This window comes from Rhipicephalus microplus, chromosome 8, assembly GCF_043290135.1.
Source record: "Rhipicephalus microplus isolate Deutch F79 chromosome 8, USDA_Rmic, whole genome shotgun sequence".
Lineage (NCBI taxonomy): Eukaryota > Metazoa > Arthropoda > Arachnida > Ixodida > Ixodidae > Rhipicephalus > Rhipicephalus microplus.
The window spans coordinates 32191817-32205662 of NC_134707.1; the positions used below are offsets into that span (position 1 = coordinate 32191817).

At 42.0% G+C, this 13846-nt stretch overlaps 1 protein-coding gene across 3 annotated transcripts in view; it reads right to left on the minus strand.

The window, feature by feature from the left end:
- Positions 1 to 1361: 1361 nt before the first annotated feature.
- Positions 1362 to 13846, minus strand: part of LOC142768443 (uncharacterized) — a 70244-nt gene continuing 57759 nt past the window's right edge. The window contains exons 5-8 of one of the 3 annotated variants that reach the window (XM_075870416.1): positions 6639 to 6688; positions 5820 to 5934; positions 3518 to 3595; positions 1362 to 1512 (exon numbers count right to left, since the gene is read on the minus strand). In XM_075870416.1, the coding sequence (XP_075726531.1) occupies positions 1404 to 1512; positions 3518 to 3595; positions 5820 to 5934; positions 6639 to 6688 (352 nt within the window). In that variant the 3' untranslated portion in view covers positions 1362 to 1403. Of the gene's footprint in view, positions 1513 to 3517; positions 3596 to 5601; positions 5694 to 5819; positions 5935 to 6638; positions 6689 to 13846 lie in introns of those variants that run through there. The other 2 variants (XM_075870417.1, XM_075870418.1) reach the window with 2 other exon arrangements.

Sequence of the window (13846 nt, forward strand, 5' to 3'; positions counted from 1 at the left end):
TCCCTCAGGGCTCTATATTAGGACCTCTATTGTTTTTAATATATATTAATGATATTACTAAACTACCAGGCTCTCATGACATGATTATGTATGCGGATGATACGAACATATTTTTTACAGCCAAATCTCTTGTACAAGCGGAAGCTACGGTAAACTGGTACTTAGGAAACTTGCAGTCATGGCTACAACGCAACATGTTTTCCTTAAATTTATCCAAAACTAGCTACATTATTTTTAGGCCAATTAATACTGCTGATTCATATAAGGCCAATATTCAATTTGGTCGGGTAAGAATACATGAGGTTGACTGCATTAAATTTCTTGGTGTCTGGTTCCACCAGAACCTTTCATGGAACACACATGTGTCAAAATTAGCATCTGAAATAAGTAAAAGTGTTGGCTGTCTCTACAAAGTAGCCTGTCTGGTACCCGTGTGGTTGAGACTGCAGATGTATTATGCGCTTGTGTATTCTAAGTTAACCTATTGTATTCTCGTATGGGGAACAACTACGCCTACTAACTATCAAAAACTACTAGTACTCCAAAAGAGAGCCTTGCGGTGCATTCATGGGTACCGTGGCAGACCCAAAGACTTTTCCACGTTGCCATTGTTCCGTACTTACGATCTGCTTAAAGCGAACCAAGTCTACCTCTTTCGACTGTTGCAATATATTAAGAGCAATCAACTGCACACTCAAGACTTTACTTTGTCTAACGATGCATATCACTTTCGAAAACAAATCCACCGGGTCCCCAAAACGCGCACAAACTATGGCAAACAAAAATTAAATTATCAGGTCACTGTGGTTATTAATAAAATGTTGACGGATGTTGATTTTGATGTTGCATTGAAATTATTCAAAAAACAAACAAAGAAATATTTACTCGAATCTGATTTGTGCTTTGTATAAGCTTGTATTAAGTTTATATTCTGTATATTTATAATGCTTTGTATTTTGTCTACGCTGCATGCTTGGCAGCATTGTGTTACACTGGCAAATGCAGCTAACACTGCAATTATGTGTTTTCGTTTATTTATGTTAGACTGTACAAGGGAGCCGAGGCCTCTGTCAGGCACTCCAGCCTTTAGCCCCGGCTACCCCCTTTGTGTGAAAGGAAAATAAACTTCACTTCACTTCACTTCACTTCACAAAGCGTTGCTGCTGCTGTTCAAGTTCAAGTGGGTTGAGCGTGTTCGAACAGTTGACACGGAGCATATAAAAAATATGTTTCCTGTCGCATGCTTTTAGAAAAAAATTTAGAAAAAGCTTGCTGATTTTTATTTAAAGTAGAAAAGAAGGTTTAGGGACAATATTGTGATTTTAGGAATAGATTACACAAAGAAAAATCTTACACACCAATAAAAAAAAGAACAAGGTTTATTTTATATGACTGTGGGTTCGTTAGGAAGGCTGCCTGGACGTTGTGCACTCAGTTGTTGAACTATCATCTTCTGGCACAGCGGATGCGTTTGCTCCTGCGCTTTCTTCTGCAGTTGGTGTTTTGCAGCGCCTGCAACAGCAATCAATATTCGCAAGAAGTCAGAATTGCATATGCATTTATTTTAACATACATTTCACAATAACTGACATTTGTGGCTCTAACTGTAAGTTCAACTTGTGGTCTCTATAGTTATACTTAGGTGTAAGTTAAAGAAACCCAGGTAGGCGTAATACCTGGAGCCCTCCACTACAGTGTGTCGTATTGTGCTCATCAGAAGTTAAACCGCCATGATTACTATAGGTAATGACTATAAGATTAACCGATTGTGTTTTTCATGGTTACTCTGTCCTTCAGTTTTGCATCCCTAGATTGCACATAGCTCTGTTTAACTAAATGAGGTATTACACCAGTGCAATGCACACGAAACAACGAACGGGAAGCAAAATACTTCGTACTTCAATTGTGGTTCCATTCCTTCAACGCTTGCCACAAAAATGCTGCTAAGTTTGGGTGTTTGTAAAGAAAAATTGACAACTACGCTGGGGTCAAAGGAGCAGCAGAATATTACAGGATAGAGCTAGAGCTATAGTATGCATCAATGAGGATGTATGGTAAGCAATGAATATTAGGCAGAAAATAAAGTTGTTTTTGGCATTTTATTATTTCGAAAAGTTGTTACCGTAAATATAGCCACAGGTATCCCACTGAAAGTTGACTTTATGTTTGTTCTCTTTAGGAAATCATAAATTGTTGGTTAGCTGCGACCCGAGAGAATCACAGGACCACGCTTCATTCAGGCTCTTGAATGCTTGTGTGGCCGAGCAGGGATACTGCTCATTTCGCTTCATATTAGGGTAATCGATACGATTCCACACGCCGTTTCAGATAAAAAGTGTTTTAATCAAACACGTCTAAGAGGTTGTGCATACGCTAAATTTATGCTACTATTTAAATTCGGCAGTAATATTAACTGACATGCCACTCTCAATAATATGTTTAAACAACCGCACCAAACGTCTCAAAACAGCAAAACGTATTAGTCATGATTCTCTATGTTTAGGCGCGCGTTCTTAAGGCTACATCAGCAAAAAAATCAATTTTTTAAATTGCGGTCGATATCTGAATGGTTTAGGATGACTTGTTCACTTTTATTTGTCATGCTTAGTTTTCAGTATTCCAATATAGCCTAGGATAGGCACAATACAGGGAGGCTTGTATGGTACTGAACGTTTATAAGACAGTGGTATTCTGATTTGTGTCAATTATATTATGTATTTTTGTTCGCAATGGTGTCTCCTTCAAATAACGTCTTCACAACATGTCTCATTCGGCTGTCCCCGTCTTTGTCTATTCGTAGATGCCTGCGTAAATAAAGGCTGATATATATTTCCCCTGCCAGCATCAGTTTTATACCTTACAGTGGGCAGCCATGAGCAACAATAAAATTTTAAATGACGCAATCGCAAAGATTTGAAGCGATGTTTCTGCGCTAAAAGGCGTTTCTGACAAATTATTTAGGTAGGTCATAAACAAATTTCATTGAGCTAAGCTATAACATACTTTGTTGTATTTCTGAGGGTATCTTGTTTAATTAGTAATACTAAAATAAATGTGTTTAGAGCAGTAACCATAACTCATAAAAAACACTTACAGCACTAGTCGAATAAAGTTGATGAAGTAGCCTAAAAGCAACTCGCAATTGATTTGTTTACACTTGGGCTCAAGCTATTCATTCTAGACCTATTGCTTAAACACATAATATGACTTTGCGAAGCGCACTAAGAAATCGCAAAGTTGGAAGGAACGGTATAAGAATAATTTCAGCAACTGCTCTTGGTGCGCACAGCTTCACAATAAAAGCAACTACATTTGCTGACTGATGTCACAGTGGCACGGCACTTCAGCAGTGACACCCAATATATATGCTGTCCAAAACAATAAGAACGTCTTTATAGAAAGCCGACAGCGCAGCAGCAAATGTACTGATACTTCTGTAAGTACAGCGACACAAGCCCGAGTTTTTTTTTGTCATGCGTGTGGAGAAATGAAGGAGTAAATCAAAATTAGTACATACATTAGGACTGGATCGATCTGTTTCCTGAGTTCAGTTGAATTGTACCACCCGAAAAACCTCACTTTCCACGCCCCCAACCTGTGGTCAAAAAGAGTTGTGTGTCATAATTTCCCGTGGCAATACGGCAGAAGCTTTCGCAAATCGAGTGAGGTCGCAAATAATTGATAGCTCAGTCATTATTAGTTGAAGATCTAGCTTTACGTCTTTGTTTCTTTAGTAAGCGAATGCCACTGGCATGCATTATTTTTTAATGCCAATAACTCAGTTTATGAAATATCTCAATTGTGTTCAATTTTTATTGTTTTGCTAAACATAAAATGTCACCCGACGAGAGTCATATACTTTTTCCCTGAAACGCCTTCTTTGGTGGCTATGTCTGCCACATTTCACCAAACAGTGAAACTAAAATAAAATCTGCTTCCTAATTTTAATCATTTAGAAGATCAGTTACCGTCAATTCTGGGATCCAGACAGAAAGTCTTGTTCATAAATGGCCCCTACATTATTTAGGACAAGCGCCTTCTAAATGACAATGACCGCGCACACTTTGTACCAACTACCCACTTCCTTCCCCGCTCTCGACTTCCTCGTTGACTCGGCCCTTGCAAGAGTACATTTTCTTGACTGTGGTTGACTAGCTCAGGTAAGTTTCAGACCTCTGCTCTATGCACTACCACTAGTTTCTACGCATCTTTTACAACATAATTTATGTTTAACCTAAGCACGGCATTGACGATAGAGAAAGAGTACAGACATACTGAGCACCAGGGGAAAGCGCTATTTACCACTCTCTCTCTGTCCGCTGTTGTCGTGCCTAACACATTGAGTATGTTAATTCAATACGTCACGTCCAGTCTCTCATTATTGTAACCCTTGGCACGCACAGGCAGTATATTTATGTATGCGTATTTCCCAAGAATTCATGCATGCTCATGCGTGGCTACGTATTCCTCTGAAGTCCATCACCTCAACCGCCCGATTCTTGACTTCCTCAAGCAGCCGCCTCTGCGCTAGTATAGTAAGTACGTCCACCAGATAAACCAATAAGCTTACACTATGGTGGTAATGAGAAGAATCAAGCAGCGTTTACACACCTTTTTTAGAGCTTTTGTGATATCAGAACAACAGTTCCTATAGAGTGGTATTATAGCATTGTGCTCTGACAGTACCGTAGTTGTGCGCCGCCACTTTAACGGCTTGTGTACGTAACGGCCATCGCATCAAATGGAAAAAGAACACAATAAGAAAAAAAGCAATATATATAATCCGATGGAATTGTAAACCTAAGACTCTGTGTGCGATGCAAGCATGCACTGAACCCCAGGGCCGTGTTAAAGCTTGAAACTTTCTTGCGAAAAGGCCCTATACAGACGTCATGTTAAATTAGGAATTCTTTTAACCTATGTCTTAAACAGTCTTAAAAAAGCTAAATTACCACGAGGCCTCACACAATGCAAACTGCGCTGAGAGCATCTTGTTCAAAGCTTCTTCCCGGCTACTTAGTGCTAAACCATAATTCTTCATGGTCATAACTAGAGTGCAGATAATGCATTAACTATGTGGTCCGGGTACGTCGGTGATCTACAGAATGCTTAACAATGACTTAAATAGATTTTCCCTTCATCCATGAAATCCTGTTAATTAATAATGCCGAAGTGGATGCCTTATAGCTGCACTTCTGTCAGTTTTCATTAGGTATTTTAAAATTATACCTAATTGATCAAGGCCACTTTTCGAACTTTTGCTGTGTCTGTGTTTCGCTTTCTTCGCAGGCTGGCTTTTTGCCCCAACCATAAGCAGTCACTCTTATTTTGCAATAATGCAGCGACACCATTCAGCAGCAGGTGCCATGTGTCTGCCACGTCATTTCATCACCCTCGGTGAACCTATTCATACGTTAAAATAAAACATAAGTTCTCAATTTTTAAGACGCACATTAGTCTCTCTACCTAATTTACTTGCCGTTCAAGCGTAATATGTGTTTTATATTTAAAATTGCATATGTAGGCAGCGTAGAACAAAAGAAACTAACACAATTGCATGAAGAAACTTTCCAAAGCATGCTACAATTGTTTTTTGCATGGCTTTGCCGTTCGAAAATACGTACAGCTTAGTTTTCTTTAGTCAGTACACATTTAGGCTCGGTGTATTAGTGTAGTATGAAGACATGTGCATCCTACAGGCACAAGAAAAAATAAAGCGTTTAGCTTGCTTAGCATTTGTGCCACCGTATAGTATGCTAAAAGTACATACAGAAGTATATTCGCAATAGGACGTAAGTAAAAAGAAATGTTTTACTTACATAGAAGCCAATCCTCTCGCCGTTCGATTGTAATAGGTATCATTTTGTGGAAACATGTCTCTCACCACAGCAGCACTAGCATCCTTGCTGCAAAGCGTTCCATTCGTTGCCACCACTAAGAGCAAGAGAACAAAGGTTGCGATTGCTTCCACATTTATATTACTTACAAACCCGTCACACATAGCAGTAGTTTGTAATAACATTGAAATGTGACACCTTGGCTTATGATCGTAACAGGTAATTGTAGTCACTCTTTTGTCACAGTTCACACCGCAATCTGACTTGGTAGAGACCTTAGTAAATTTTAGCACCTGGTAAAATCTTCAGACTTGGAAGGCTCAATAGTAAACGTGGGTGTTTCCTTCATCTCTTTATTCTTTTTAAGAATAGGCCGTATACCACTTGCCAGTCATATGCATGTGTGCCATCTGGCTTATTCCATGTATGCCTCTGCTCTGGGGTGATTACCGCGGTTACCTTAATTTTGCGTTATCTGAAGTGCACCCAGGAATCGACCACTAATCTTCCATAAACTATGATTTATGATCTTTAGTGTGAGTATCCGATGATCAGGTGTTGGAGCATGTGTCTGGGCATTGGGAGAAAAATCGCTCATTCAGTAGGCATGCGCAACTTTCCTTGTTCAATTTAATATTCGGCAAATAATGTTTAATGTGTGCCATACAGTTTTGCTTTCTCGAAGTTAAAAACCAAGCTATATGTCTTTATAATTTTGCAGTCTACCAAAAAAGCTCATTTTACGATGTTAACGAAAGTCTAACATTTTATTTGTGTCTAGGGAATCAACTTTCTACATACCTCCGGTAGGCGCACTTGTGTTAACGGGTTCTTCCTCAAGGAATGCGTCTCTGTAAGAAAGTTCCAAATGGCAAATTTATGTAAATGAAATGCATATTGACAATTCAGTCAGATATCCCTATTGCAAAGCATTTCGGCACTGCCTTGGTGTTATAGATGATTATTGGACGAGTGTGGCGCTCTGTCTGAAACACTGGCGCATGATGGGTTAGAGCATGGGCTACTGGCCCATTAGCTAGTGGCTAAAATTGGGCTTTTGAACTTCCGGAATAATTACGCGTGCGAGGTAAGAATTTTGGCTAATCTATGAGAGCTGTGAAAAAATCGCTTAAAACGAAATCCGAGCAAAGTGCTTTGTGGTGAGTGATACAAACACGTTATCACTTATGGTACAAAGTTTTTTGCCTTTGGCTGCTTTCTAGAACTAAAAAAATCGCTCTTTAGCTTTTCAGTCATTGTTTTATGTAATGAGGTTAACCGTAGATGCAATTACTAGCACGCATATCTGACTCCCACCAAAGGACGCTGTCTACTTCTACATCAATTTGCCAGAGATAATATTACTACTACAAAACGCCAACTAAATCTGATACACCATAAAGGCAGTGGCTATCCATTCTTTAGCAGTTAGAAACTTCTTGCGTTTAGTTGTCATGCACTCGCACCACCCACGACGTATACGCTCAACGTAACATTGATATAGAAGTAGTCGATTTTTTCTCAAAACCAGAGCGCGAAGATCAACAGTTGACAGAAAATGTCAAAGCAGGAATGTGACCACTCGGAATCAATAAAAGTCCGACATTTCGGATATTTTGAAACCAACAATGTTCAGTTTGAGCGAGTCAAGAAAAATTTAGGAAGAAACAAACGCGTGAAAAGGAAAGTTTTTCGGGGCACTAAGCTGGCCTAAGACTACAAGATCAGAAGTTTGAAACCGTGTGAGGTGTTTTAAAGAAAACAATGCCTCATAAACAGATAAGAAAAGACGGCCTTGCGAGCTTCGAGTCAGATGAAGTTGAGAGCTGATGGGCAGTCAGGTGGTGTCCTTCAGTGCTAAGAAAGTGCAACAGAACCCCGCGCTCAGAGATAGCGCAACAGCTTAGCATGAAATGACACATTTCTGTTCGAATGCTGACGCCGGGCAATTTCGAATTGGAAATTACTTGATGCGCATCATAAAAGGTTCATTTAAAAAAAACGAAGAGGTCTAAGGTGCGGATTCACAGGCGACCATCTGACAGCAATATGCTTTCCCACCAGAGCACAATTGGCCACCATGGTGCAGTACTTGGCCCCTACTTCCCATGACTACAGCAACTAAACCCTTGTCCCTACGCCCTGTTGCAACCGGGGTTTGTGACACCGGAGATGCGGGATCAGGATGTCGAAGCAGGAGGAGGTTGAACTTCATAGAGAAGTATATTTATTTTATTTACATGGCACGGGCTCTCTGGCTCGAAGCTCTACATTGAAAGCTCTACATTGAAAACTCTACATTGAAGAAAGGCTGTCTGTTGAAGAAGCTCCATGAACCACACTGAGCAGCCCGTGAGGGCTGAATAAATACCGTTTCGTCTCCCAAGATCCCTAGATCGGGGAATAGGTTCAAATGGCACTGTCCAATAACATGTCCCGCAGCTCACATGAGTGTCATTATGCCGGCACCACCCCCAACAAACCCACAAACGCACCAACCAAACACGTGTATGATTCCGGCTATGCAGCCTCCTTCGGCGAATCTTACTTGAGCGGGGTGTAACGAGTCTGTAATCTTTCCGCTCGGGCCGACCACCCATGCTTTGTCGAACGGCAGTCGTGGTCTAAGCATCTCCCAGGAGCCAGGCCTAGACATCTGGTGCTGGTTTGAGCGTCGGCGGCTCATAAGTCACGGACGCACAGTGTAATGATCCGACGTCCGTAATCGACGGAAGCTCGGCATTGTGGCTTTTACCGGGGCACGAACACGCCACATGTCACATCGCTGCGCGGACCCGAAGGACAGTGGTGCTCCGTAGAGTAATTTCCACCACGCAGCGTCCCGCACACGTAAACAGCAGGGCGTCTTGGCGCGGCTCTTTATCTTCACGAAAGGAGGTGGCTGCCTTTCTTCCGTTTTGGCGGCTGGGGGTGGATCACATTCGGCAAACATTCTCCAATCGGTAATGGTAACCTGCCACTAACCCTTAAGAAAAAGGTCTATAACAGCTGCATCTTGCCAGTACTTGCCTACAGAACAGAAAACTGGCGGCTTACAAATAGGGTTCAGTTAAAACGGTGGACGACGCAGGGAGCAATAGCAAGGAAAATGATAGGAGTAACCTTAAGAGACAAGAAGAGAGCAGAGTGGGTCAGAGAACAAACTGAGTTTAAGGATATCGTTTTTGAAATCAAGAAGAAGAACTGAATTTGGGCCGGGCAAGTAGCACGTAGGCAGGATAACCGCTGGTCATTAGGATTCATTGAATGAATTCTCGGAGAAGGCAAACGTACGAAGGGAACAGAAAAAGTCAGGTGGGCCGATAAGAAAAAATGGCAGCATATCCACGGAGTGAATGATAGATAGTGGTGCGAAGCATCCGTCCGTCCATTTGTTCTTGCTTCCGTCCATTCATGCGTGCGTCTGTGTGGCCACCCGTGCGTCCATCAGCCCATCCGTGCGTGCGTCTGTTCGTGCGTCCGCACGTTCATCTGTGCGTCCGTCCCTGCTTTCGTCCGCGCATCCGCTCCTGCGGCCGTCCATGCGTTCATCCGTCCGTGCAGCTGTCCGTGCGTCCGTCCATGCATCTATCTGTCTGTGTGTCTCTTCGTGCACCTATTCAACACTCCAAGTACCATCCTCTCGCATCTTTTCATCATATATTCCTCATATAGAAGCACCACCACCCAGCGGAAATTCCAAGGACTGAACGAGAGAAGGCACACGCACACTTTCTTACGGCTTGCGCTTCGTGTCTACTTCAAACCTTTAACCACCTTGAGCTCATGGTATATACTAGTTCACTGTATTCATGGCACTGCGGCCCCACGCTCGCTAAACCTTTCTAAAAACCTAGGAGGTTATGCCCAGGAAGTATTACATAGAAACCTTTCTTGTCTTCTGTGCGTTGTTGAACAACGAAAAATTCGCAGCGTGCGTGTTAACTGAAAGCCGAATTATCCTGTCTCTCGTTCCACCTTAGCAGCCATTGGCATGTACATTGAGCATTATCTTTTATTGTTCAACAACGCACAGAAGAAATGTCTCACCGGCACCACCCTAGAAACCAAAATGTTATACTTGTTGACACATTACTACAACTGCTACAAGGGACGAACGGGTACTGCTATAAAAAGCTTCACCCCTAAAAAACGTTCACAGGTTCGCAAAAAACGAAAAGCATGAGACTGGGCGTATTGGCGGATCATGGGACAGGCATTTCCGCTGCAGTGGGCGTAGCTAGGCTGCTGCTGCTGCTGCGGCTGCTGCTGCTGCTGATGATGATGATGATGATCATGATAATGATGATGACGATGACGAAGACAATCAAATTGATATTAAACCCACCACCGAGATAAATGTTACATTCCGAGTCTGACGCAATACCACTACACACAACTTGAAATAAGCGAAGTGTCTAGGTTTCATGTAATAATTTACGGGGATATTCTCATTTTTTCAGGTACTTGAAATGCAATCACGTAGCAACACAGGGACTCGGAAACACATGTTCATCTCTTCCTTAGTACCTGTGTTTATGAAACTTAAACAACGAATAACCCAGGCAAGGTATAGCGGGTTTGTTTGTTTGTTTGTTTGTTTGTGGGTGTGAGTCATTCTGTGCTAAGTGTGTTCTATTTTTGTAGTTGTTATGAAATTGATGTTAAGAAACCAAAGAAGACAGAAAGAAAATCTGTCGGCCACATGGAACAAACCTGCAGCTTTTGGATCATGCAACCTACGCGGTTACTCATTAGGCTTCGGTGGCTGTCATTCTCTTCTCCAGTTTATAAGGTATTTCAGAGTGTGAGTAGCGTACTCGTATCTACAACGACAAATTTGGAAAGCTCTTTTCTTTTCCTGCTCGTTGCAGGTACCACGTGATCCTTAACAAGCAGACAACTTCCAAACAAGAGCTCGCATGCTATTAGAAGGCATCAAGTCCTTTGAAACGGCACCCTCCCGATAAATACATGATAAAGGAAATGTTTTTAAGAGCTCGTTCTTTGTTTTAGACACAAAGCTAATAAGACTATTATAATGATGCAATGGTAGGATTGGAATGTTGTAGATAGCTGGTGGATCTGGCCTTATGAAATTTGCAAGCAATTGCCCCACCCAGTTTCCTTTTTGCTATTTACATTAAACGAATATATTTCTTTGTTTTTTCTTCATTTTTAACTAAGCGTGGGCGTGCTCTAAAAAACCGTGCGAAAGCCGACGTAAGTCTAGCTGGTGGCCTGCGTGCTACTCCGCATGCAGTATGGTACCGGACCCCTATCTCACCGCAGCGGCCTAAACATAATTTTCACTCATCACCAGTCATATCCGAGGTCTGTAGCAGTCAAAAAGTTCAAGAGAAGTCGTCACACCTGCTTTCTGAAGATCCAGTAACAGCGTGGAAACACAATGTCAGTTACACCGTCCTGTGGTGAGCCTAATTGTTTTAGTTCCTCAAATAAATATTTCCGTCCTTTTCTAAGCTCACGACACCTAAACCGCTCCTCGTGTATAACATTTTCCATCAGCAGTGGTGCGGGAAAAATTAGCCAGGTGGAAAAGGGGGGCCCTGAAACACGTTTTTCAGTAACCATAGAATTTATTCACAGGAAAAGCATGTTGCCTCTCTTCGCACGCTTCGGACGAGAACATACCCTAGCCTCGTAACCTATAGCCATTACTCCGATGCTTCATAACTTTGTCCGTGCTGGCACAATCGAAGTGATTTTAACCACATGCTCTGGAGGTGCTCCTTTTTAAAAGGAAAAAATGAAGAATTTTTCGAAAATGCTTTTAATTTATTGCTCAAGAGTCCCGTTCTCATAGAAAAACTCAAGGTTGACCAAAAGGCCCATGATTCGACGGTAAGACTATGCCTCCCCGTCCCTACGTGGGAGCAGCCCGCGATCTCTGTAACGACTGAGCGTGCCATGTTCAAATCAGCCAATGGCTGATAGGTGGGCTTACTAGGAGTGATTTTTGGGCTCATTGTGTGATTTGCCAAAAGAAGAGAAAGCAATTAATAACTGACTTTGACAATTTATTGTGGATTCCAGGCCACGTACTGTGCTCTAATATTTGGCTTGCGTGTAGTCGGAAGGCTCTACTGCCGATGGGCAGCATTTTCTGACCATGCTCAAAAATTGTTGCAGGGCCCTTTTAAACTCGCTGTTGGAGCTAGAATCGGATCCAGGAATTTTGTCAAGTATTCAAACACAGAGCTATGCGAGTGTTTCAAATGGCTTCTGAAAAAACTCAATACAGTCATCACGTGAGGGCAATGTGCACTGTAGTTGAAGTCTTGGCTATCGGATTTTATAAGCTCGTCAGACACAGACAAATCAGCTCCCGTGAGTCGCCATCAGATGAACACCTGTTGAACCATGCTGCAAAATATGTTAAAAGGGGCTACTCGTCATGACCACATGACTGTAACTAAGTGTGCATTTGCTCTAATAAAACAAACGTTTGTGCTCAACCGTGAGTATCACCAATGAGTCGGACCATAGCAGTCGAACCTAACCTAACCTAACCTAACCTAACGAAGCTCACGGTTGCACCTGGGCACAAGTGCGATGGAAGTACCAGGTAAGCTCACGATATGCCCACAACTAATTATAGGGACCAAGGCTTCCGGTTCATCTTCACTACTGTCGACTCAAAGGAATAAATAAAATGTGCTAAGGGTCACTGTTGACATTCTGCTTCAAATGCCATTGACTCTCGGAATATTTGAAATCTGCCGCCATTTCTTCGCGCTGATGTTTTCATTCCTATAAACATTTATAGAGCTACAATACCTAACTGTACTTAAAGAAGCCTAAAAAATCTCCAGGCTAGTACGGAACGCGCCACACATTAACAGCAAAAGCTGGAAAATCAGCCTTTCTGGAGCGTCTTTAAATGCTACGGAGGCCAATACTGCAAGCACACTTGTATGTTACTCGCAATGCTAATAATCATCATACGTTTTCTGTGGTGGGATAGCGTCATTATATCTTTATTCTTGATTATTCGGAAAAACGGGGTACTGCTACCCACTGCTAATTGTCCTCTTTGTTGATGCTTTGGATACTGACGAATAATAAATATGCCTCAGGCTTTTGTTAGAAATTTTATTTTGTGTGATGTCTTTTTTTCTTTTTCGTTATTGTTGTAAACCATTTTGTTACGCACATATTTACCCTTACCCGACATAAAGCCAGCGTAGGGTCAGTGTACGACGTAGTTTAAATCACCCACATAGTTCAATGGTAGATCACTAGATTACCACACAGAAGGACCAGGTTCAGTTCTTACTTCTACACAGGTGTTTCGCACCGGTGATTTTTTTTTCATTTCTTGTGATAGTGGCAATGAACATCAGTGGCGGATGCATTGGCGGGAGGCAGTCAAGTACACCACCAAAACTTCCCTTGTTACATTCTCAAAATAGCTTTCTTAGTAAAGGGTTGCTCGCAACCTCGTAGCTGTTTTCGCTCTAAAACAATATCATTTAAACACTGTGGAAAGAGTGCTACTTTTCGCCCTCCTCCTCATTCTCTTTACTTGTCGCATTTAAAACTTTGCTTCAGTTTCAGTGAAATTGTTGAAACAGGATATTTTTTGTTGATTGTAAAGTCAGCCTCTTTGCTCCAGACATGCACCCACATAGCCCTGAAAGCAATGAAGAGTGTTGGTCAATAAAACCTATCGATTACATACCACGTCTTTTAACAAGCAAGATGGCTAGCATGAAGCCGTTGGAACTGACGATCTCCAGTACCAGACAGCTTCTGAAAGGCCCGCAAACAAATGAAGGACCATTGCCTTCTCTGCCCCAACACCAACGTTGGAACCAAAAAAAAGGAACCCCAAGAACGAAGTGCAACCCCCCTGTGGAAAGAAGCATGTAACTAAGTTTGTTGAATGCGCCATAGCTGTTGTCTATATGTTCCTGCTATCATGTGGCGCGGTTTATGCTGTACTGACTGGTAGGTGCGCTAGAGAGTGTTTGCTTGCCTGAGCA